The sequence below is a fragment of the Antrostomus carolinensis genome, unplaced genomic scaffold, assembly GCF_000700745.2.
Source record: "Antrostomus carolinensis isolate BGI_N321 unplaced genomic scaffold, ASM70074v2 scaffold49051, whole genome shotgun sequence".
In the NCBI taxonomy this organism is placed as follows: Eukaryota; Metazoa; Chordata; class Aves; order Caprimulgiformes; family Caprimulgidae; genus Antrostomus; species Antrostomus carolinensis.
In genome coordinates this window covers 340-25,742 of record NW_010295803.1, presented here as the reverse complement: position 1 = coordinate 25,742, position 25,403 = coordinate 340, and the positions used below count along the sequence as shown (strand labels likewise).

The 25,403-nt window shown below is 48.8% G+C and overlaps 1 protein-coding gene across 1 annotated transcript; it reads left to right on the top strand.

Annotated features, from left to right (window-relative positions):
* The first annotated feature begins 311 nt into the window (after positions 1-311).
* On the top strand, positions 312-22,351 carry SUPT6H (SPT6 homolog, histone chaperone and transcription elongation factor). The gene is made up of 36 exons (XM_010178080.1): positions 312-420; positions 914-1,072; positions 1,262-1,332; positions 1,953-2,148; positions 2,834-2,918; positions 3,294-3,567; positions 4,836-4,937; positions 5,476-5,592; positions 6,130-6,219; positions 6,717-6,859; positions 7,125-7,276; positions 7,793-7,891; positions 8,036-8,165; positions 8,273-8,423; positions 8,835-8,989; positions 9,585-9,780; positions 10,111-10,250; positions 10,329-10,446; positions 11,054-11,130; positions 11,297-11,432; positions 11,850-11,987; positions 12,284-12,451; positions 13,195-13,322; positions 14,417-14,624; positions 15,098-15,245; positions 15,485-15,627; positions 16,290-16,430; positions 17,523-17,718; positions 17,841-18,079; positions 18,368-18,481; positions 18,968-19,092; positions 19,579-19,691; positions 20,099-20,176; positions 20,263-20,429; positions 21,796-21,983; positions 22,165-22,351. Exons 1-36 carry the CDS (start codon positions 312-314, stop codon positions 22,349-22,351), a joined length of 5,181 nt encoding a protein of 1,726 aa, XP_010176382.1.
* The last annotated feature ends 3,052 nt before the right edge of the window (positions 22,352-25,403 follow it).

The following is a 25,403-nucleotide window of genomic DNA, read 5'->3' as shown; positions in this document are numbered from 1 at the left end:
CGGGAGCTCAGCTGTGTAACGAATGCTGCAGTGACAGATCCTGTCCTGCTGGCTGAGACATGGCTTGACAGGAGCTGGCAGCTCTTGGCTGTTGGCTTCGCTTGCCTAATCTCTGGTGACAGGGATGTCCAGGCAAGGTGGACACTGGGTAATTCAGGGCCTTGGCAGATAATTTGAAGCCCTCTTGCCTTAGCTGTCTTCTTTTCAAAACCCAGTAGGGGGAAGTGCTTGTGTTTTGCTCGCTCAGCTGATGTGATGGGTGTCTCCTCTTTCCCCAGTTCCTGTGGAGCCTCGTGTGAGACGCCGCAGCCATGTCTGACTTTGTAGAAAGTGAAGCAGAGGAGTCGGAGGAGGAGTACAACCAGGATGGGGAGGTTGTGCCCAGAGTAACAAAGAAGTTTGTAGAGGAAGATGAGGATGGTGAGTCCTGAATCGCTCTGAGTTTGTTGAATTGTTTGTGTGCCTCACTGCTCTGTTTTACATCCCATGACTCTGCAGATGGAGCACTGACTGTGCTATAATAGCATGGCCATCTGTAGTCCATAATCTCAGCTGTTTCAGTGCTTTCCTTCCTCAAAGTGCTTAGATGGTTTTTATATTTGGCAATAGAAAATACACTGCTTCACCCCCGCGGGACTTGCAGTCACACAATGTGATAGTAAACAGTAAAACCAGAGGAATTCTCCCAGTGTGACCACTCCACCTGTTCCCTCTGCAGAAAGAGCATGAGACCATGAGCCAAGAAGAGGGTTCTGGCATGAGCAGCTGGCTGTGTTCTGTGTCAGTAAAAGTGTTCAATTAAAACTCTCTGTGTGGACAGTGTGCAGGAAGATGCTGTTTGCACAGAGCCAAGAGGGAGTCTCAGCAGATAACTGATGAGTAAATGTCTAATGCTTGCTGCTCTCCACCCTAGATGAGGAAGAGGAGGAGGAGAATCTCGATGATCAAGATGAGCAGGGGAACCTGAAAGGATTCATTAATGATGATGACGATGAGGAAGAGGAAGAGGAGGAAGAAGCCAGTGACTCTGGAGACTCTGAGGACGATGTTGGCCACAAAAAGAGAAAGCGCAGTAAGTTTTGTGATGATTGTTCGTAGCAGGTCACGGTGTAAAGCTCTCACACTGCTCTGCCAGAGAGCAGAGCTCTCCTTCTGCCCTGGGTGTCTGAGTGGGCTGGGTAAGCTGTTCCCTTCTCACTGGTTAGTCCATTCCCAGATTAGTAAAGAGACAGTGTAATTCATCTCTGCTTTCTTCTCTTAGCTTTTGATGACCGCCTGGAGGATGATGATTTTGACCTAATTGAAGAGAACTTGGGTGTTAAAGTCAAAAGAGTGAGTTGTGTTCCCGTGCTGTTGTTAATGGTGTGACAAAGGAGGGTGGGCTCCTGCCTGGAGTGAGCGAGTAGTGCCTCCTGTCTGCTCCTGCCCTCTTGCAAAGGGAGAGCTGAGTGCTTGAAGGATCAGGATCTCTCCCTGCCCTGGGAACTGGCTTCATAGAGTTTGCAAAACATTTTCTTCTGGTTCCTCAAGTCTGCTCAGTCCTCCCTTCCCAGCTCTGCCAGACAGTTTCAGAGGAGCCCATCTTCCAATAACTTTCTCCTGCTAACCTCAAGGTTAGCACAGGCTGTCGTGGGCTCTAGAGCTCCTTCCATACTTCACTAGAGGCACATTGAGCCAGGCTAACACTGCTGGTGACAGCTTGCAAGTGACATGGGCCTGGACGCGGCACGGTCCCTAGCTGGTGTTTATATTGTGTCTGTGCTGTGCCCAGTGAGCACCTGCAGCATGGTCCTGAGCGGGTGGCTCTTCTCCCCTCTGAGCCTGTGCTGGGCTCCATCCTGCTCCCTCTCAGGTGCCTGCAGAGGAAGTGCAGTTCTGGCCTGGCAGAGACCGCACGGAGGTTTGTGTCTGTGCCAGGAATTACGTGCACTAACAAGCCTGTTTGCTCACAGCAAAAATTCAGGCGTGTGCGAAAAATGTCCGATGATGAGGATGACGAAGAGGAAGACTATGGAAAGGAAGAACATGAGAAGGAAGCCATTGCTGAAGAAATCTTTCAGGATGGTGAAGGCGAGGAGGGAGGGGAAGCAGTTGAAGCTCCTGTTGCTCAACCTGAAGAGGAAGAGGAGGAAGAGGAAGATGAATCTGGTGAGTATGGATGGTCAGTTACATCCAAAGTTTGTCCTAGGATTATAGCACGGGAACCAAGTTAAGACTTTCTCTGAGATATAAGTAACCAAAGCCCTGTTGTGGTCAAACTCTTGCTGGTCTGATTAGTGCAGTCTTTAGAATTAAACATTTCTGGGTGGCAGGTTTAGTTTGTCTGTCTAAACTGCTTTGTCCAGAAGCACATCATGTGCTGAGGTGTTGAACATCTCCTGTAAGCTGCCTCCACAGTGAAAATGCTTTAAAGGAAGGGAGTCAAGATGCTGTTTAGTACCTAGTAGCACAGCACATGCCTGCCCTACTTCTCTTCAGCACCAGCCTGTCACCACTGCTAGAACCTACTGAAAGAGTTTCAAGAATTCTTTCTGTCTACTGTCCAAAGCAGCAAGGCCTTTTCTGACTACATTTTCAGTGCACTGAGCTGCAGATAGTTGCCAGGTGGCTTTGCCTGTGTCTGGAAGTTCATTCTAGCTTGTTATGGTGGTTCAGGCTCTTGGAATGTCTGAGGTTGGTGTAGGAGATGCTGTGGGTAGCTGAGCAGACCAGCAGCCAGCAGCAGCCTCAGCATGGTGGAGGCTCATAGTTGCACTGGCTGAGCTGAGCTTTGTCAGAGGTACCAGTTAAATATGCGAGTGTCCTGACTGCTAAATTGTTTCTCAATGTCCAGACATCGATGACTTCATTGTGGATGATGATGGACAACCTCTGAAGAAGCCAAAATGGCGAAAGAAGCTCCCTGGATACACAGATGCGTAAGTATTGATTGGAAATTGGCCTGGAGCCTTGAAAGCAGAGCTCAGCTTACTTGATTCTTGCAACTGCAGAGTGATTCAGCTTGTGGTTGGATACTGCTGGTCTCTTTTAAAGGAACCTGGTAAATTTAAACATGGAGCTTTTAGTCTCTGATTTCTTAAATGTCTGACTCCTTCCTTTTTCCCCTGGATTTTTTACAGGGATACCAAAACCAGTCCTTTATGAGAAGTATTTGCATGTGTACCTATCCATGATTTTTTAGCCTAAGTGCAAAACTAAAGCTTACCCCTAGGTGCTCTGGCCTCCTCTGTGTGGCTAGAAAGATGTTCTACGAACTGCACCACAAGGCTAAATTATATTTTTTTGCCTTCCAGTGCTTTGCAGGAAGCCCAGGAAATCTTTGGTGTGGACTTTGACTATGATGAGTTTGAGAAATACAATGAGTACGATGAGGAGATGGAGGAGGAATATGAGTATGAGGATGAAGAAGCCGAAGGGGAGACTCGTGTACGACCGAAAAAGACTGCGAAGAAGCGCGTCAGCCGACGTAGCATCTTTGAGATGTATGAGCCCAGCGAGCTGGAGAGCAGTCACCTAACGGACCAGGACAACGAGATCCGCATGACAGACATGCCTGAGAGGTTCCAGGTGAGGAAAGAGGGTGCCATTGTGCAGGCAGAAAGCATTTCAGCTCCCACCGAGTTCAGTAGGCCTGGGACCTGCAGGCCAGCTTTCTTACCTGGCTGTTGGCTGGATTTTGGCATCTCTTTTTCCCTCCTTGAAGATCCCTCCTGTCAAATGGATAGGCTAAAGCTGCATCCAGACATATCAGTGACGTTGTGAACTGTTCTAGCTGTGCATGTCTGGTTCTAGCACTGGTCATAATTTCTCTTTGGCCACTGGGTGCCAGTGTCGCACTCCTGGGAGTGGTGCAGGGCTTGTGCTCTGCTGAGATGTCCTTTGTGCTGGATGCTGTTAGTAATCCTATGAGTTGTAGTTCTGGATAGCCAGAGTGGAGCTGCAGTGCCGGAGAAGGTTTGCTAAGGTTCTCTAACCTACCCACATGCCAGCAAACCTAGAACTGTTCCATATAAGGTCCATCCATAACACACTTGAATCCGAGCGTTTGAGTCTTGCACTGTTCTCAGTGTGGAGTCCTGTTTGTGCTGCTAGGAATCATTCTGGTATCTCATATTTTTGTGTCATTTTATCCTATAATCAGGTTTTCCCTGATCTACAACAATCATGTTGTTTGATCTCCCTTAAGTGTATGTTAATGTCATTCTGTGCAGAGGCTTGTTACCCTCCTGTGTAGAATGGGACGTCTGAAGCTGCCAGCTCTTCAGGAGGACCCTTTTTTCCCATGCCAGTGTGCACAGCACAAGGGAACGCTGTGTGTAGTGTCTTCTGGCCATACATGACCTGTTCAGACATTTTGTTGTCTTCATGGGTGTTGGTGATGATTAGAGCAGGAATTCTTAAAGAGAGTTGGCTGGAACTAAATGCCCAGAGGAGGTTTATGTTCTATGTCTGCAGCCAGAATAGTGGTAACAAGGCTAGAACAGGCAGATAGATTGGAACAGAGGATGTAGCTGCGGGGGGTTTGGGAATCTGATAGGAAGTGGAGGTACCTGATTTGATCATCACAGAAGATTTTGCACCATTGCAGGCCTTTCCACAAGTCTGGCAGAATTGTTAGCTGCCTTTGCCTGGTATAAAGCTGATGCAGGTTTCCTGCGTGCTCAGGAGATGCAGACATTGAAGTGCTATCCTCAGCAAAGCCCTGAAGGTGTGGGAGGCACTGAGACCCCATAAACAACCTGCAGCTCAAAACAATAATCTCCAAACTTCTTGAAGACACAGTGGCACAGGCCCTGGTGTTGCACATGCCTCTGCTCATGCTCTTGTCTTTTCAGTTGCGGTCCATCCCAGTGAAGAGTGCTGAAGACGATGAGCTGGAGGAAGAAGCTGACTGGATTTACAGGAACGCGTTTGCGACACCCACCATCTCATTGCAGGTAAAGGACTGTGCCTGAGACTTCTGTCATAAGAGGACTTGAAAGTGCTGCATATTTCCAGCCTGGAGACATTGTTCCAGGAGTCTGCTCAGAGAAATGTGTGTTGCCCAGTGTATCTTTCTCTCTGATTTTCTGGTTTTGAGCAGGTCATTTAACATGCTTCATTTTCATATCCATAAAACAAGACAAAAAGGAACACAGAGAAGTTGCAAGAATAATTATTGAGAATGACTGAAAGATCTCCAAACCACTGTGTACTTAGAGCTGAACCAGTATTAGCCATGATCTACTTCTAACCATCAGTTACCTTGGCCAGATGCTGTTTCTTTTTCTCCTTTAAGCCAGTCAAGGCTAGAATGTTTTTCTGCACTCTAAAATCAGAGCATTTTAGCTCTGCATTAGCTCTGAGCATTTAGCTCTGTAGCTAAGCCTGCATTCTCAGCTGACAAGAGGACCATCATTTTCCAGCCTTCACCTGGGCTGGTCTTTTGGGGGTCACCTCAGGAATACAATCAACACAATGTGTTTCTCCTCTTAGGAAACTTCTGACTATCTTGATCGTGGACAAACCAGCAGCAGCTTCAGCCGCAAGGGGCCCAGCACCATCCAGAAGATCAAAGAAGCCCTGAATTTCATGAGAAATCAACATTTTGAGGTAATTCACAACTTGGCTTCATTGCCAAAGTAAGGTCTGAGTTGCTGTCTCCTTATCCAGACAGGATGAGTAGAGGGGCTGCTGGAAGCATTTAGGGTAGCAAAAAAGAAGGGGCTGAGGTACCACACCTGGTTGCCTCTCCTGTGACAAAATGGTGCTTCATTGGAAAGTGCAGTTCATCTTCTGTGAGCTGTGGCAACACAGGTTTAAGGCCTGTTTGATGGGGCTGCTGTCATCGTATTTCCCTGATCTTGGACAAATTGATGCCAAATGAGATGGAGACATTTCAGAGTATCCTGGGCCTTGCTTGGTCCATTCAACTTATTCTCTGAGGTGTTGCCTAATGCTGCAGGAGCTCTTTGGTCTATGTGATGTATTCTTTGGTCTCAAGAGCTGGAGCATGGCTTGGTACACCTACCACACTGCTGCTGCATTAGCTTGTTCTCCCACATGGAACAGAAGCACTCTCTGGACTCCTGCCTGTTAGGAGCAGCCCAGTCTCCTGCTTGGTGGTGATGAGTCTCATTTCTGAACCAGGTCCCGTTCATCGCCTTCTACAGAAAGGAGTATGTGGAGCCAGAGCTGCACATCAACGACCTGTGGAGGGTCTGGCAGTGGGATGAGAAGGTGAGGAGTGTTTTCACTGCTGGTTATCCCACCAGCATTTAACATATCTTTCCTCCTAGCCAGGTACTTTCAGCAGATTTTGTTTTGACCATGGAGACCTTGTGTGCTTTTTTTACCCATGTTTTTTTTTTACATGTTTGCTCTCATGTGGTGGTTGAGGGTTATCTGAGAAAAAAAGGGTTCAAAACAGTCTTTCCTCTTCACCAGGTTCTTTTTGTGTAGTGACCTTTCCTGCAAGGAGTGCAGGTTCCTTCTCTACTAATAAGTAGATCCAAATCCTGATATTTTTTTTTTCTTTTCTGTTAATACAATCCACCTCTGAGATGAGACCTGCCACGTGTATCACATCTGGCCTTGCCTGTGGACGAAGGTTTTGATGATTATTTTTATATGACAAATATCTCAAGATCCTGGGAGACCCTGTTTGGAAAGGGAGGAGTCAGGTGTGACACACAACTACGGTGCATTTCACTGGAAATCTTTGTTTTTCCTATTAGTGGACCCAGCTGAAGATCCGCAAGCAGAACCTGACACGTCTGTTTGAGAAGATGCAGGCCTATCAGTATGAACAAATCTCTGCTGACCCAGACAAGCCCTTGGCAGATGGAATAAGGGCCCTGGATACTACTGACATGGAGAGGTATGATGCTATGGCTTTCTTATATTCATTCCAAAATGACTTAAAATCTGCGTTAACTCACCCAAAGTTACCAGGCTCTCTGGCCACTGCAGTGCACTGACTTTAGCCTCCCCACAAAGCCAGTAATGAGAAATCTTTAAAACTGTTTTGGAGGATGAACCCAAGTGCTCCCTCTGCCTGACCTGTACCAGAGCAGGTTCCCTGAGTGCTCTGGCCACGGCTCAGCTGTGAGCAGGGTGTAACGTGCTGGCTTTGCATGCCGTAGGCTGAAGGATGTGCAGTCCATGGATGAGCTGAAGGACGTGTATAATCACTTCCTGCTGTACTATGGGCGAGACATCCCCAAGATGCAGAATGCTGCCAAGGCTGCTCGAAAGAAGCAAAAGCGTATCCGAGAGGATGGAGAAGAGGAGGAAGGTTGGTCACCAGATTTGGTAGTCTCCTAATTGTGGGCTGGTTGAAAGTCCCAGTTCAAAAGAATAGTAAGAAAGTTTGTTGAAAAGCCCGTATGTTTGCACAGAGCATCTCAGCTGTTCACCTCTGTCTCAAGTTAGTCCCAGGTCTTTCAGGCACCTCTGAAAATTCTTAGTTTGCCACACAAGGTGCTGCTTTTCTGATGGACTAAATACCACCCCTCATGGCAGGGGCCAAAGCAAGGATCAGGCACCTTGATCTGTGTTCTAATATGCAACCCAGAGATGCTGCTATTAAAACTGCAAGAGAGTGAAATTGAAGAGAAGATACCATTTTCAGGGTGTTTTTCTAACCCTGAATAATTTTAAGGCTACTGTGACCTTAGAGATGTGTTTGTGGAATTTGGGGACTCTGTTGCATAATGTAGGTTGCGTTTGATCCCTTCTCTGTGCTTCTGACACACTGCAGCTCTCTGGATGCCTCTGTAAAGAGGCCTTGCTAAATATATTCTTCCCATAGGTGAAGGGGAGGATGCTGAAGATGATGAGCAGAAAGGGCCCGAGCTGAAGCAGGCTTCTCGTCGGGACATGTACACCATCTGTCAAACAGCTGGGCTGGGTAAGGGCTGTGCTTTATCACGCTGAGCTCGCAGTCTGGTGTGGCTTACCTGTAGAAGGAGGACTGGTAATTTTGCTCAGTATAAACTACAATGCCACTCTCCTCATCATTTTTGTGTTGTGGGGGTTGTTTTTTTTTTTCCAGATGGCCTGGCTAAGAAGTTTGGTCTGACACCTGAGCAGTTTGGAGAGAATCTCCGAGACAGTTACCAGCGTCACGAGACAGAGCAGTTCCCTGCAGAGCCCCTGGAGCTGGCCAAGGATTATGTGTGTAGGTCAGTGTTGGAGGGATCTTCATGGTGGTCCTGTGGATGTGACACAGGGGAGGGGATCTGAGGGCATTCTCAAGTCCTAAGCCTTCATGTTGCCTTATTGCTTTTAGTCAATTCCCAAGCCCTGAAGCTGTGCTGGAAGGAGCCCGGTACATGGTGGCTTTGCAGATAGCCAGGGAGCCTTTGGTCAGACAAGTCCTGAGACAGACTTTCCAAGAAAGAGCTAAAATCAACATTTCACCAACCAAAAAGGGGAAGAAGGTAAGGATGGGAGCTCTGACTCTGTGGGTCAGTTCAGGGAAGGATCTAAATAACATAAAACGCTCATTTTCACATCTGAAAACTTCCTCATGTCAGTGGCAACTCTGAATAAATCTTAGAGCAGCATGTGAGCTGGGCTGTTGCAGAGGCCAGCTTAGCAGCATGCTGCATTTTTAGTCTCAGCATTTCATCAGACCTGATTCTTGCTGTTGCCTTCAATTATTGGAACAGTCTCTGTTTTTCTGGGACTGGGAACGAATTCCACTGTGTCCTGCTGGGGAAGGAAATGCAGACTGGCAGGCATAGGGGCGAGAGGGTATTGAATAAAAACCATTGTCTGCTACAGTATACAGAAGGGTCTTTCTTCCTGAATGCCCTGCATGCATGCTGACTGTCTCTCCTCTCTCCTAGGATATTGATGAAGCCCACTATGCCTATTCCTTTAAATACTTGAAGAACAAGCCCGTGAAGGAGCTGCGAGATGACCAGTTCCTGAAAATGAGCCTGGCGGAGGAGGAGGCACTGCTCACCATAGATATCAGCATTGACATGAAAGGAGTGGAGGGGTGAGTCCTCACTGGCTGTGCCATCCGTGCCTTGGCAGAGCTTGTTCATCCAGTGCTGTTATGCTGTTAGAGCTCCTCTGTAACCCAGACTGCTCCTGGAAGTCATGGCCTGGTGATTTCCTGCACTCTAAAGCCAAGCAGCCTCTGAGAGTCTTTCTTTTTTTCTTCATCTTAATTAAAACTTTAGAAGTCATCTGGTTTATTTGAAGGCAAACTCTGGAGCAGTTAGGATTTGTGTGAAAGATGATGCTTGTTTCCCAACCACCCTCACTGTGTGTCTCCATGGTTCCTTTCCTGCACATCTAAGTAGCCAAACTGCAATATGGGTGTGCTGGAGTGGCTGTGGGCTGCCCCATGTTGCACTGATCAAGCCTCTCTGTGTTGCCACCATGGTGTTTAGCTGCATCCTATCTAGCAGTGTAGCTTTTGCAGCTAAAAGAGTGTTTGATGGGAGGGTTGGCTCTTCTCTAAATTTCACAGGGGGCTCACCGAATCTGAGATGCTGCTATCACATCCCTGTGCAGGAATCTGCCAGTGGTGGTGTCAATGCCAACGTTTGGAGCCCTTCTGTATCTCCTCCTCTCATTTCTTGCAGTTATGTTAGTGACCAGACGTACTTTGAGGAAATCAAACAGTTCTATTATCGAGATGAGTTCAGCCACCAGGTGCAAGAGTGGAATCGTCAACGTACCATGGCCATTGAGCGGTCCCTCAACCAGTTCCTCTACGTGCAGATGGCTAAAGAGTTGAAAAACAAGCTGTTGGTGGAGGCCAAGGAGTATGTCCTCAAGGTGGGTTTGGGTCAGAGCTGGGGTTGGAAATGCTAACAATCCTGCAGCATGCTGGGGAGAGCTACTGACAGGGCATACACAGGCAGTTGGGAAGGAGGAGGGGTCAGGCAGGGATCTGCATCTGGTTCTTTCCCAGGGATGGAGAGAAGAGCAGATACCTTAGTAGAAGGGAAGATGGTCTCCATGATTCTGGAGAGCTGGTCCCAATCCTGGCAGAATATACTGTCTTGCTGCCTTGAGCAGTCCAAGACCTTTTATCCAGAGAAGGGCTGTGCTCAAACCCCTGCAGTGGACTTTCTCACTCCTCTCTCCTGTTCTCTGTTCTGCCAGGCCTGCAGCCGGAAGCTGTACAACTGGCTAAAAGTAGCTTCATACCGTCCCGATCAGCAGGTGGAGGAAGATGATGATTTCATGGATGAAAACCAAGGGAAGGGGATTCGGGTGCTAGGCATTGCATTTTCCTCAGCCAGGTAGGAGGAAAGGATTTGCCTCTGGATCCATGTTCAGCTTTACCAGTCCTCCGTGTCTGAGTGATCTCTGTTTCACAGGGACCACCCCGTGTTTTGCGCCCTCGTTAATGGAGAGGGTGAGGTCACAGACTTCCTCCGATTGCCACATTTCACAAAGAGAAGGAATGCCTGGCGTGAGGAAGAGAGGGAAAAGAAGGTGAGCCCTGGTCCAGCTGTTGTTGAGATGAATGTCAGCACATTGCTTTTGGTACTGTGGGCTGGAGAGGAATGGTCTGAAGACAGCTCAGGCCTTGTCACTCTCACATACAAGAATATTGCCTTCTTCCCACCCTGTAATTATTCTGGCAGAACAGTTGCTTCCAGTTACATTCCAATTCATCTCTTCTGCTCCTCTTATGGGAGTGGCAGAGCCTTGCTGTTCCTGAGTTCTGTTGGTGTTGGTGTTTTGTGAGCTTCTGTGTTCCCAGCTACAGAAACTTTTTCCCCTTTCCCTAATCACAGTATAATAACCAGAGACTGTGGGACCTCCTGGAGACTGGAGCAGGCTTTTGACTTCCATTCCCTACTTGCACTGATTTCCTGTAACACCAGATAATGAGGCCATTAGTCTTCCCTCTGTAGAGCCTTCCTCTTTGTCCTGACAGTAGACAGGAGCTGCAAGGCCTGTGGAGAAGGCATTTAGCCATGTTCATGTCATGGTGGCACTGGGGGAGGCTTTGCCCTGTGAGATAGGAACCCAGGACTGGTAACTAGCTCAGTACAAAAACCTTTTCTACTCTGACCTACCTCACTTTACTTTCCAGGCCCAGGATATTGAAACCTTGAAAAAATTCCTCCTGAACAAGAAGCCTCATGTGGTGACGATTGCAGGAGAGAACAGGTCAGTCTATGTGTTCCTTCCACTTCCCAGTCTCTTTGCAGCCCTTTCCTCATGCCTGTCCACTTTTCACTCTGGTGTGAGGTGACCCATTGGAGAGATCTCCCTAAGTGATTCCAGGACCCAGCTTTGCACTCTCCCCTCAATCCCCTTGGCTGTCTCTCCCTAGGGATGCTCAGATGCTGATGGAGGATGTAAAGAGAATTGTTCATGAGCTGGATCATGGGCAGCAGCTGTCCTCTATTGGAGTGGAGCTGGTGGACAATGAACTGGCCATCCTCTACATGAACAGCAAGAAGTCTGAGGTGAACCTTCTGTTATTCTAGCTATCCCTTAGTCTGTCATTCAATTGTGCTGCCTCATCCTCCATTTGTTGGGCTGGCCCTGCCTTCTGTCATCTGCTGCCTCATGTAATCCATCTAGATAGTGATGTAGTGAACTTTGGGTCAAGGCAAAACATCTTACTTAGGCTTCCCTGAAGAGATCAGCCCCAGCAGATGAATGAAGTAGATATTGATGTAGCCTGAAATGAATCTTGCTTGGCTGAGTGGATGGAGTTGTTTCATTCCTAGTTGCAGCAGAGTTCCTGGGAGCCTTAGACCTCAGCCCTGAACACCAAATGCTTCTCTTGTTCCAGTCTCTATCTGATGTATCTTTACTGCTTGTGCTATGAAGCATGAAAACACCGTCAGGTTGTTCCCTAATTTTCTGGCCTCCTGCAGAATGAGTTCCGGGATTACCCGCCTCTGCTGCGTCAAGCCGTCTCCCTTGCTCGCCGCATTCAGGACCCCCTCATAGAGTTTGCCCAGGTCTGCAGCTCCGATGAGGATATTCTCTGCTTAAAACTCCACCCTCTGCAGGTAACTTTACCTTGTGGGATCCTTCTCTGCAACAGAAAGTGGCTTGGGAGGCCTGGGACAGTTTGCTGTCTGTTCCAAGTTGAACTGGTGCAAGTTCTGCCTATTCTATGTTCTACACAGCACCGTTGTTTTGCCTTCTTTAGCTCATCTGCCTCCCGCCTTTAGGCTGTTCCCAGAGGTAACTCTGAGGTGCAGTACAGCTCCTGAGAGCCACTCTGTTGTGTATGGCTCAGCTTGCTTCTGGCAAAGTGTTGCACCCATCTCCTTGTGAGGCTAACGCCTCTCCTTTCTCTCAGGAGCACGTGGTGAAGGAGGAACTGCTGAATGCCCTCTACTGCGAATTCATAAACCGTGTGAACGAGGTGGGAGTGGATGTCAATCGGGCGATTGCTCACCCTCACAGCCAGGCTTTGCTGCAGTATGTGTGTGGCCTGGGACCACGCAAAGGCACTCATCTGCTAAAGGTAAGGAGGCTTCTGTCCCTGCCTACGGAAACGAGACATCACCAATAAAGTGCGAGTTGGGCTGATGGCAGTGCTGTTATGAGCTGAGTCAGGGCCCCGTGTGCCAGATGCAGCTGACAGCTCTGTTGATGTGTGTTTTAGTATGTGTTATCTCACTGCACCTAACCCCAAAGCTGTGCATGGACTTAGGTCCTTGATAGACCCAAGCAACTCAGCAGATCATTCAGTCCTAGCTAGATCCTGAACCCACAAACGGATGCGCTGTTACAGCATCAAGACGCCTCCGTACTGTAGAAAACACAAGGCAGAAAGCCAGTGCTTTTCCTGAGAGCTGGAGCTGTTCCATATGGAGTCATCTCCTTTCATGCAATGTTGAGACACAAGCAGGGGGCCACAATTTATGAGTTGTGATAGGCTTGATTATGTCAGATATTCACAGTGAAGAAGTTCTTCACTGTGAGGGTGGTCAGACACTGGAACAAGTTGCCCAAGGAAGTTGTGGATGCCCCCTCCCTGGAAGTGTTGAAGGCCAGGTTGGATGAGGCTTTGAGCAACCTGGTCTAGTGGAAGGGGGCCCTGCTGATGGAACTAGATGATCTTAAAGGTCCCTTCCAACCAAACCATTCTATGATTTTATGATTCTATGATTTTGAACACTGCAGCATCCAGTGTGAGTCCTCTGCTTTTTCTGGAGAGCCCTTGTATTTGAATAGCAAGGTTTATACTGTCACCTTTTTCTCCAGATCTTAAAACAAAACAACACACGTCTGGAGAACAGGACCCAGCTGGTTACGATGTGTCACATGGGACCCAAGGTGTTTATCAATTGTGCTGGCTTCATCAAAATTGACACAGCTTCGCTGGGCGATAGGTGGGTACTGGGTTGCGTTCAATGTCATACGAGGTATGGAGTTAGCATGAGGGACAGGCTGAAGCAGTTTTGTTCCATGGAGTCCATGTTCCCAGGAGTTTCTGTGTGGCCCCTCTGATTTCTGGCCAAGTTCAGATATTACTGGTTATTAATCTGTTTCTTAAGGGCAGCTAAACTCACACAGCAATGTGAGCTGCGGAACATTAATTGTATAGCTCGCTATGGTTTGAAAGACCCTTTGTGGCCAAGAGGAACTAAACTGAAAACAGTTTTTCCTAACTTAATTGTCATGCATGTCCATCTGTAACCCCTGTGTGCTTTTGCTCAGTTTCTGCCTAGTCCTACCAGCAGTATTTTCTTTGTCTAAAGTTTCAAACTTGAGGCATAATTCAACAATTTAGCTTCCTCTTAAACTAGTAGGAACACTGAGAAGTTTGTAGAGCACTAGGTTACTGGTAACTAAACAAGAGATATGTGTTTGGAGGACAGAGGTAACCTAGTTTCTAAATCCCTAAGTGACTGCTGTGCATAGAAGGGTCACTTGTTGGAAATGTGCTTTCTCTAGGGCTGGCACCGTATCCTTCTTGCCTTTGAAAAGCAGCCTGAGAAAGGACACTTGGCTAAATCCTTACACTGAGTGATCCAACCCTGCTAGGTGCCTGGTTCTTGCAGGTTACAAATCTCAGACATGCATGGGGGCAAAATATAGAGTCCTCCAAACAGCTGGATGCAGGTGGCTGTGCTACCAGTTTGCAACACTTAATTTAGATGAGGAGAGAACCTGTAAAGAGCTGTGTGCTTGGAGAGCAGCTATAGCACACAGAGTGATCGAATCTAGATAGCATCCAAAATACCTGGCTGTATCTTTGTGCAGGAGCTGCAGACTGGAATTTGTCATGTCTTGCCTGTTGATTTAGAGATGAAGAATTCATTGTGTCCTTTTTAGAGCAGTTAGTTCCGCTGAGGGCAGGAGTGGCAAAGCAGCCACACAGCCCATAGTGGTGCTCAACAGCGTGATGTATTATCGAGCTGAAGGAGGTGACTCTGGAACCCTGCAGAGTCCTTATCTGAACACTGCTTTGGGTTTATTTCAGTACTGATTCCTACATTGAAGTCCTAGATGGATCTAGGGTCCATCCTGAAACCTATGAATGGGCCAGAAAAATGGCAGTGGATGCCTTGGAGTATGATGAGTCAGCAGAGGATGCTAATCCTGCAGGAGCTCTGGAGGAGATCTTAGAAAATCCTGAGCGTCTGAAAGACCTGGATCTCGATGCCTTTGCTGAAGAACTGGAAAGACAGGTGTGCTGGGGGATCCTGCTGCTGACAAACAGAGGGGAAGCTCTGCTGGGCAGCTCAGTTTCTTGTGTTTTATAGCTGATGACCCTTATTCATTTTAGGAGCTGAACATTTAGCTGTTGCCATTGGAAAACATTAAACAGCCACGATGAGTATTCAGTGTCTGGCAATGGCGTGCAGTAAATGCTTAGAGAAAGTGCACTGGGGGCAGAGGGAGGAAGGAGGCAGGAGGCAGTAATCAGACCATTTTAGCTGTCCTCCCTGAGCTGATCTAACCTTTTTCTGAACATATTGGTACCCTTGACCTCCTCAACATCCTATGACTGAGTTCCACAGTGTGATGGTATCCTCTGCATTCTTCTTTTTTTAAATTTGCTGTTTGAGAAGTTCCTTGAGTTCTTTCATAACTTGTACTGGATTCCTTATTCACCTCCTTCCTGCTGCTCATGGCTTTATAACCTTTGAATACCACGCAGGGCTACGGTGACAAGCATATCACTTTATATGACATTCGAGCTGAGCTAAGCTGCAGATACAAGGACCTGAGAACCCCATACCATTCTCCAAACACAGAAGAGGTCTTCAATATGCTGACCAAAGAAACTCCAGAGACTTTTTATATAGGTACATGCCTATTTATATCCCTGGTTGACTTAGGATGTGTAAAGGTGGGGCAGAGGGATCTTGGTGAGGGTGATGTTGGGATGGTGCTGCGGTTGCATGTATGTGAGGCAGCTTTTTAAGTACCTGGGTAGTCTCCTAACACCTTCGTACACAACTGCCTTAGTTCGAGGGAACTGCCCAGCCCAACAGTTGGCTTTCAGTTTTTCATTCTTTCCTTCTCCTCTCCCATCACACCACAGGTAAAATGATCATCTGCAATGTGACTGGGATAGCCCACAGGCGACCACAGGGAGAAAGCTACGACCAGGCAATAAGGAATGATGAAACTGGCCTTTGGCAGTGTCCTTTCTGTCAGCAGGATAACTTCCCAGAGCTCAGCGAGGTGAGGCTGCTTCTCTCCATGAGCCTGCCTTTGTCAGGAGTCTGCTATCAGCAAGCTTGAGCATTTTGTAGGGTTCTTAGGAGGCAAGGTGTCAGAGCCAAGATTGTGTCTGCAGTTCCCCAGGATCCCAACCTGAACATGGCCTTTGGTTGCAAGTATAATCTGTTCCACTTTTGGCTAATTGCCTCAATATGTGTTTGACAAGTCCTTGATGGCTGCACTATGGATTTTAGTGAAATGGACTCGGGGCTAAGCTGACCAGTTCTTTGCAAATACATAGAGCAGGCTTGTTTGTGGTCTAGGACTGGGTTTTACGCAGAGAAACTGCCTGTGATGCTGAGAACAGATGGTTGTTCTGCCACCTCCTTAATTGTAAGAACTTATCTGGACTCCCTGCTGCTTAATGCAGCTGTACTTTAGGTCCCTTATAAACATTGCTGAATTCCAGCCTTGGTAATCCATGACTTTAAAACCCTACAGCGTTCATTAGAAACCAACCCTACCTGCAGGCTTGTGTTCAGGGTCTAAAAATGTTCCGACTGTTGCAAAGACCCATAAGCTCAGCAGAACTGGAGCAGGAAGATTTTAGATTTGTTTGAGTGTGAGCTGCTGGGTCTATTTTGTTTCCATGCTGAATGACTTTTACTTTTCCTTTACTCAAGGTTTGGAACCACTTTGACAGCGGTTCCTGCCCAGGTCAGGCCATTGGAGTGAAGACACGTCTGGATAATGGTGTCGCTGGCTTCATCCCAACAAAATTTCTTAGTGATAAGGTGGTCAAGCGGCCAGAAGAAAGGGTGAAGGTATGAAAGCAGTGGCTTTTCACATATCCAGCAAGAGCTGGAAGAGCATGGAGCCAATTCCAAAGATTCAGAGTTTGTTTAATAGCACTGTTCCCTAAATGACTTTTCAAACCTTATTTTCATTTAAGGACTTGAAAAGAGCAGCAAGTTCAGGTTCTGTTTGGTGTCCTTCTCCCACAGTGCAAATCTCTCTTGGCAGCTGGTGGGAACCCTGTTAATCAGTTAACATGTTGTACTGTGGGAGGATTTATTATAGTCTGGCTAAAGTCTGGGTTAAGGAGAGCAGAAGGCATTCTAATGCAGAGCTGCCCTTTGTTTCTGGCTTTCTAAAGAGTTCACAAAAGTGCTGTTAGATACTCAAGGGTCACTTTCCCTCTCTGGTAGCTTTTCTTCTGTCTCGACTCATTTGTGGAGGTCATCAGAGTTATTGGTCTTGCTCAGGATGGGGATTGGGGTTCTGAAAGAAACAGAATCACATATTTTTGTCACATGATAAAATAGAGGTTTAACATCTTTGTAGTCTTTTGAGGTCCCCCTGACAGTCCATACAGATGATGGATAATCCTATAAGCTCAGAGGTCTCTCAGCATTTCTTTAAAGAGTCATTAACTTCAGCACGGTTAAGTGGACTAAGACACTGCAGTTTTTGTGGTGGTATTTTCTGTTTGCCATTTAATTAGAACAGTCTTTTGGGTGCCTTCCACTCTGTTTCTGAACAAATTTCAGTGCTTTCCTGCACATTATGAAGTCCAGTTTTGCTGCTCCCATTGTTAAAGACATGTAAAATAGCAACTTAATTGTCCTCAGGCTCCAGACATGCAGTTTGCTGTGTGGTATGGGGCATAGGTAGTAGATGTACCAGAGAACTGCCCATTTTTCCTTTTAATCTCTTGATTCTAATCATCTTGGGGATCAGTTGATTTTTGGTTCATATGGAAGGATTGCTTTTAAAGGTTGTATCAGTCTGAAATATGTGAGGTATTTTGTACCTCCTTATTGGCAGTGTGACCCCACACAGATCACTCTGTAGTGCAGGGAGGCCAGTGTATCAGCCAAACATGCTGATCAGCTTTGCCTTCCCCTCTCCTGTAGGTGGGAATGACCGTTCACTGCAGGATTATGAAGATCGACATCGAGAAGTTCAGCGCAGACCTGACCTGCAGGACCTCAGACTTGATGGATAAGAACAATGAGTGGAAACTGCCTAAAGACACCTACTATGACTTTGACTCTGAGGCAGCAGATCACAAACAGGAAGAAGACATGAAAAGAAAGCAGCAGCGGACAAGTGAGTCTCTCATTTTTCTCTCAGCCTTCCCAGGGTGCTTCGGGAGAACAGGCACAATTAGACGTATACTTGGAATAAAGCAGTTCCTCTTGGAAGCCTAAACACTCCTCTTTGTCTGCTAGCCTACATCAAGAGAGTAATTGCTCACCCATCATTCCACAACATCAGCTTCAAGCAAGCTGAGAAGATGATGGAGACCATGGACCAAGGGGATGTGATTATTCGGCCAAGTAGCAAAGGGGAGAACCACCTGACTGTCACCTGGAAGGTGAACGATGGGATTTACCAGCACGTGGATGTCCGAGAAGAGGGCAAGGAGAACGCCTTCAGCCTGGGCTCCACGCTTTGGATTAACACAGAGGTAAGAGCCCTGCAGAGCAGGCCTGGGAAGGACTTGGTGGGGAAGGAGAAGTACCTATTTGGCAGGCACAGGTTGGCACAGCCTTTCCATCCTTGCAGCTGCTTTCAGACTGTTGGAGAGTAACTTCCACTGCGATTCTTCAGATTCTTAGACAATATTCAGCTCTTTTTCTTTTCCTTTTTTTTTTTTTCCCCCCTCAAAGCGTCCAGACTTGCTGTGCAGAATGTACTAGAATGAGAGTTCCTCATCATGCATCCTAAATAGCTCTTTAAATGTGTTTGTTCAAAGGAGTTTGAAGACCTGGATGAAATTGTTGCTCGCTATGTCCAGCCAATGGCTTCTTTTGCCAGAGACCTCTTGAATCACAAATACTATCAGGACTGCAACGGTGGAGACAAGAAGGTGAGCTTGTCCCGGGCTGTGGTAGCTTGTGTGGGAGATAAAGGAGCATTTCTTTGTCTCAGGACAGGTCTTAAACTCTTTGAGTCTGGCATAAGCTGCTGCTGGACAGAGCTCTCTGATATTCCTCTTGTTACATGGGGCTTGACAGTCACTTTCTAGCTGTAGGTCTCAGGGGGATTCTGTCTTGGAGCACTGGAGTTAGGACATGGAAGTGTGGTGTGCTGCAGTGGCATGCCAGGGCAGCAGAGGGTTGCTCTGCCAGCAAATACCACTGAAGGGAGAGTGTTGGCTTTCTGTGACCTGGTGACATTTGTGGACCAGCCCTGTGCAGAAGCGGTGCAGTTGGTGTTCCATGTTGGATCACTGGCATCGGGTGGGGGGAATAAGGACTGACCACAGCATGGGAGGAGATATCCATAGGCCCTGTGTGTTGCTAAAAATGCAGGCTCTCCTTGAACATTTCTTTTCCCCTCTCTCTCTTATTAGAAGTTGGAAGAGCTGCTGATAAAGACCAAGAAAGAAAAGCCAACATTTATTCCATACTTTATCAGTGCCTGTAAAGATCTACCTGGCAAATTCCTCTTGGGATATCAGCCTCGAGGCAAACCAAGGTAAGTGAGAGGCAAGCCCAGCAGCTGCAGCCCAGTACTCAGTACCACACCTCAACTTACTGCTGCCAGTTTCTCTTCCAGCTCTGTCAGTATCCCTGTAAGTCAGGCCCCTCTCCTTACCCAGGGTTTGGCCTCCTGACAATGGAAGACCCATGTCTAGCAGTAAACTCACCTAGGATCTCCTGTATTTCTAACCAGCTGGCTGCCACCAGCAGTGCTGCCCTGTGCAGAGGGTGTCACTGGGGCATAGATAGTGGTTGACAGAGTTTTCCCTGGAAAGGCATGGTATTTTGGAGCAGTAGTTTGAAAACACAATTGAAGTGTGTTGGGTAGGTCTGTCTGTCCGTTGTCAGTACAGCTGTCCCCTGAGTTTGTAGGTCTTGCTTGTTCTGACTGTGCTTGTGTGAGGGTGCTGTACAGTGGCAGGTATGGCTCTGAAGCAGCCTGTCATCTCTTGTGCTCTCCTGCATTCGCTGCTCTTCACAGGATAGAGTATGTGACGGTGACACCAGAAGGATTCCGCTACCGGGGCCAGGTCTTCCCTACCGTGAACGGACTCTTCCGCTGGTTTAAGGATCATTATCAGGACCCTGTTCCAGGTGAGCACCCCAAAACCCGAGTGCCTCAGCTGTTTGTTTCCTGGCTGTCACACAATAGGGTCAGTTATTAAAGGACAGTTCTGTTGTTTTTATCCCTGAAATGTATCTTAGGATTTTCTATATGTGGGAAGTTTCAAAGCAACATTCAAGTGTTTGGCTTCCGTGGACCCACTGAGAGTTCCCCTGAGAGTTAATCTTTCAGCCAAGTGGGCCATGCAGCAAAGGCTGAGCTTGTCCCTTTCCTCCCTTAGCCTCCCCCACCATCAATCCCGCACACACCCTTCCCTGGTAAGGTAGCATCTTGCCAGCATGAGTGTTTCCTGCATTTTTTCAAATCCTGAGTTTCAGGCCAGTAGCTGCTCTTCTTTGATAACTAATCTCTCTCTCTTGGTTTCTATTTTATACAGGTATTACCCCCAGCAGTAGCAGTCGGACCAGGACTCCAGCCTCCATTAATGCTACTCCAGCTAACATTAACCTGGCAGGTCAGTGCAGGCCTTTCCTGATTGGAATCGGGATGTGAGCTCCTTCTCCAGACTGCTTTGTCTAACACGATGGGTCTTTCTTGCAGACCTGACCCGTGCAGTGAATGCTTTACCACAGAACATGACCTCCCAGATGTTCAGTGCCATCGCTGCCGTGACAGGCCAGGGACAGAACCCAAATGCCACCCCTGCACAGTGGGCATCCAGCCAGTACGGCTACGGAGGCAGCGGAGGCGGCAGCAGCGCCTACCATGTAGGTGTCACTTAAATTTCTGAGAAGACGTGCTGTGTGGCTTCTCCCCACGGCTAGAAACCATCCCATGGGGGCTCCACTGGAAGCCTAAGGGGTTACTCATTCCCTGGGATCATCCAGTCCTAGTTATGTGCCCGTGGTGCTGCACAGGGGAGCCTGGCTGGATTCTTGGACTGGGTTTCTTCTTACCTCCTGTGTCTGAGGAAGTGAGGTGTGTAATACAGCCCTGCTGCGGGGAGAGCTGAAGCAAGTAGCAAATTGGTTTGGCCCGCAAGGAATGTGGCAGGGTGGAGAGGTGGGATCCAGCGGTGAGGGTGCACAACCTTCTGCTTGTGCCCCTGACTTGGCAGTGTGAGCTGCCAGTGGCAGAGATAAGCTGTGAAACTATGCGCTGAGTTTGCAGGGCTTTTCGGCTCAGCGTGCTAATCTCCGAGCTGCACCGGCAGGAGAACACCTCAGCCTGACCGAACATCCAGAGGCTTAGTGGGGAATAAGATGGAATTGGACAGTTTCATCTTGTGCTAAAACTTCCCTTTCCTCACGTGTGCTGGTGCCTACCTCCTCCCAGCCCATGCTGCCAGCTCCCCAGCTGACCCCGAGGCTAAATCCAGCTGCAGAAGGACTGAGGTGCCTGGGTACAAGGAACGCACCCAGCCATTAGAGAGACCTGATGAAGAGGTGCTGCAAGACAAGGCTTGCAGGGAGGAGTGATCTTCTTTTAGACCACCTTGGGAGGTTTTCACAGAGTTTGGCACAGTAAATGCTGAGCTGGGGCTAGGCAGGCACTGTGGATAACCCAGGGTGTTAATTATCAAGACAGTCTGAAGGAAAAGGGAGGTGAACACTGGGAGGCAAAGAGACTAAGCACTCCGTTGGACAAACAGTGAGCCAGCCAGCTTGGGATATGGGAAGGAGCTGTCTCAGGAGCTGCTGCACCTTCTCTGCAGTCCACAGGGGAAGAATTCATGTGTTCTTCATGCCCACTGCAGGATATCATTTCTGCTAGCTCGTCTCTTGTGCCCATCTCTCGCAGCCCTCACCTTTGCTTGGCTTAAGCATTTCCCCTGTGTGGGGTGAACAAGGAAGGCAGGCTGTGGTGGCTCGGCTGGCCCAGGTTGGGTGGGCAATCAGGGGTTCTCAGGGGAACCAATGTCCTCTGCTCTGCAGGGTGTTGCTCCTTGTGTCCTGCAGCCCCCCATTCCCTGGGCAGTGGTCCCTGCAAACCTCTCCTTGCCCAGATGAGGGGTTCCAGCAGGGCTGGGAATGTGCAGCAAGGGCGAGTGGGGCAATGCAGAACATGCCAGACCTCTGCCCACAGCCCAGCAGGGTTTGCCCTCTGTCCCCTAACAGTATCTGCTCTCTGCAGGTCTTCACGACTCCAGCACAGCAGCCGGTGGCCACCCCTCTGATGACCCCCAGTTATTCCTACACTACTCCCAGCCAGCCAATCACAACCCCCCAGTACCAGCTCCAGGCCAACACCACACCCCAGTCCACCCAGTCCCAGACACAGTCGCAGCCATCATCCAGCTCCAGGCAGAGGCAGCAGCCAAAGTGAGTGACTCCAGCGCCGGGTCCGTGTGTCTGTCTGTGTCCCGTTTTGATTGCTTTTGTTGATTTTTGTAGAACCAGTGTGGTGGGGTTGCCTTGCACCTTCTTCCATGGGACCCTTGGGGAGGGAGGGCAGGGAAACTCTCACGCTGGCGTCTCTCACCTCCTGCTCGTGTCATTGCAGGACCAACAGTCACGCTGCGATCGACTGGGGGAAGATGGCCGAGCAGTGGCTCCAGGAGAAGGAGGCTGAACGGAGGAAACAGAAGCAGAGGTTGACTCCTCGCCCATCTCCCAGCCCCATGATCGAGAGCACGCCCATGTCCATCGCCGGGGACGCCACGCCGCTGCTGGATGAGATGGATCGATAGATAGGCTGTGCTGGACCTGACCCCTAACCTCTGCTCCCTTCTCTAGGAAGGGGAAGGGAGAGTGAACAGTTGAGAACAACTTCCCTTCCCTCAGCCACATAACTCCTGTTTTATACATCGTGAGATGGTGGGAAATGACTCTTGGTGACGTGCACCTGAGCGAATGAATAGACTTGGCAGGGCTGGTCTAAATATATATACTATATATATATATAAATATATCATAGGAAGGGATGCTACAGCGGCCTCTGCTTTCCAGGCCCTGGTTCACCATTTTGGAAGCTGAGCAAAGTAATTATGAGGTCAAATGAGTCTGTCCTTGTACGTGCACAGCAGTCTGCTTTCACCACAAAGACTAGGAAGCAAACGTGGCTGGGAGTGCAGACCGTCAGCCTGGAGCGAGCCCATTTCATTTGGATTCTCCCAAACCCTGACTGTCACCTCTCTTTGTCCTGAGAGCACAAAGCAAAGTCGCTGGGGGGTTGTGACAAGCAAACCAGAGTTCTCAAAAAGTTCCTGTTGCTGTTTGCTCCATGTTTTCGTGTGTAACAGGCTCTGCAGAGTCTGTGCCAACCCCCAGCTGTGTCCGTAGGGGTCTAGCACAGCAGCTCTGGACTCGGGGTCTTGCTGGAGAGAAATGCAGCTGGCATACCAAAGGCTTGCTCTCTCCTCTGGCTTCTTTTGGAACAATATTTATTTAGTTTTGATTTTTATTTTTTTTTTTTTTTTTTTTAAATCAGACTGCGAAGCAAAACACCAGCCAATGGCATCTGAGTGCTGGACAGACACGTGGGCTAAAACACTGCACGAGCAGAAGCTCCTGTGGTGGAGAACACGAAGCAGCTGGGAGTGCATGGCATCCTCCTCCCTATCTGCTTAACCCTGCCCAGTTGTAACCAAGAGGGGTGAATAAATAGTGTTTCTACTGAACGTTAGTCGAGAGGTTTTCTGCCTGCACCCTGTGCTGCCCCCCCTGCTCTCTCCTCTTAGCAATGGATTTGCTTAGAAGCAGAGCTCAGTGGTGAAAGTCGATGCTCCTTCTGCCTCTGTTGCTTTGGAGTTGCCCCCTGCGCCCTGAAACTGTCACAGAGAAGCTGATTTCTGTTGAGCTGATAAAGAATAATGTTTTGTTTTGAATGTGTGGTATAGAGACATCACACTGAGGCATCTTCCTGGGGGGGATGGGGGGCATGTCTCTCTTGGCTGGGAGAGGTCCTGGGGGGCCTGGGAGGGGGGGCAGATCATGCAGATAACTTTGATCATGTCAGAAACAGCGCACCGCAGTATTGCAGAGCGACTGGAGAGCCATTTCTGAACTGGAAAGTTCCTGCTGCACACACTTTCCCCCCCTCTCCTGCTTTGTTAGTAAGGATTTTCTATGGAAGCAGAGTCTTTGTTCCTTCCAAGTGCTCCTGGTTCGCCTCCTCTCCTAGGAAATGAGCAAGAACAGCAGATCTTAAGGAAAACAAAGGTCTTTTTTTTTTGCATGTAAATGCTCCTGGAGAATGGCAGCAACCCGGGAGACAAAGCAAAAGCTGTTTCCACAGAGAAATGCAGGTCCTGGCTTCCCCACCATCTCCTCAGCAGTACTGGGGGGCTGACACAGTCCTGTTCCCACCCTGCAAGGACCATGCTCCGGGGTGGGTGGCTGCCCTGGGTTGCAGGTGTCTTAACTTTATGCTTATTTTCTTTTCTTTTATCAAAATCTGTCTGACAAGAATTTGACTGGGAGCAGCTCCTTACCAGGGATGTGGCAGACGCGTAAGGGGGGAATCTAGTTGTGCATCGTCGGCTCCTTTTTGCCTGTCTTTGTTTTTAGTTTTTTCCCTTACAGTCAATAAAAATTCTACTTTTGGGAAGCTGCCCCCATCTCTGCTTCCTGCGGTGACAGCGTGGTTGCTGTAAGGACTTTGCACCCGTTAGCAGCGCTCGAGAGGGTGCGAGGCCTCGTTACAACCTTGGTATTTCTCTTGTGGTCTGTTTATTTCAGGGATTTGGGACTCTTCTCCAGGAACAGTGGGGTTTGCACGGGGCAGATCTGCTCTCAGGGCCTCGGTGCTGTGAGATCTTCTGTGGCAAAACAGGAGACAGCTCCTGTCGCTCCAGCTTTTTCCAGTTCTGGAATTTGGTGCTGGTGTGGGAAGATCTTTCTCCCAGCCTCACCGGGTGGGAGAGGGGACACACAGGGGACACTGTGCTGAGCTGTGCTCCTCGCTCAGAAGCACTTTGCAGGAGTTGGTGGCAATGCCCCATCTCTGGGCGCTGCCCCCAAACTCTTCACTGCAGGAGCCCCGTTATCGGCGAGGGGAACCCGTCCAGCTGTAATCACCATCCCCCAGGCAGGGACACCGGTAGCGAGCCCTGCCCCTGCCTGTCCCCAAGCAGCCTCTGCCTTTGTCCCGGGGCTGGAAATGCTGCTATTGTCCCACTCCAAAGCGTTCTTGGATGATGTTTGAGGAGCCTCTGGGGAGGAACAAGGCTCCTGCTCCTCCCAGAGCAACCATTGCTTGGCACTGGGGAAGGAGTTGGTGCCGATGTAGGGGCACCGTCCTTCTCCCAGCCTGGGAAAAGGCAACAGGTTAAGCAGAGGAGGGAGCTGGGATGGGGCAATTCATTAACTGGTCCTCCAGAAAAATACACCTCCAGGGAGCTGAGGTTCAATCTGTTGTGGCAGGGGAGCTAAAATCAGAGCTCTGCTCTGTGCCAGGGTGGGGACAGGAGCTGTGTCCCCAACCAGAACAGCAACTCACTGTCCCTGGCGCCTAGAAAGATGACATGAGCCAGTGGGAGCCATGAGGAACAGCTCAAACCCCCTCAATACCCACCCAACTTCCCCTCCCACAGCCCCACAAGCCCCAGGATTTCCCCTGGATGTCCCCAGAGACGTGGCTGAGGCTGCTCCATCTGCTCCAGTGACCAACTTTATTACACAGTTCAGACCCGCACGGGACGAGGGGAGGGTCAGAGCCGCAGCTCTCCTGCAGGCTCTGCCTCAGCTTTGCTTTTCAGCCTCTTCTTTCTGTTTCTCTCCTTCCTCCTCCTCTTCCCGCTG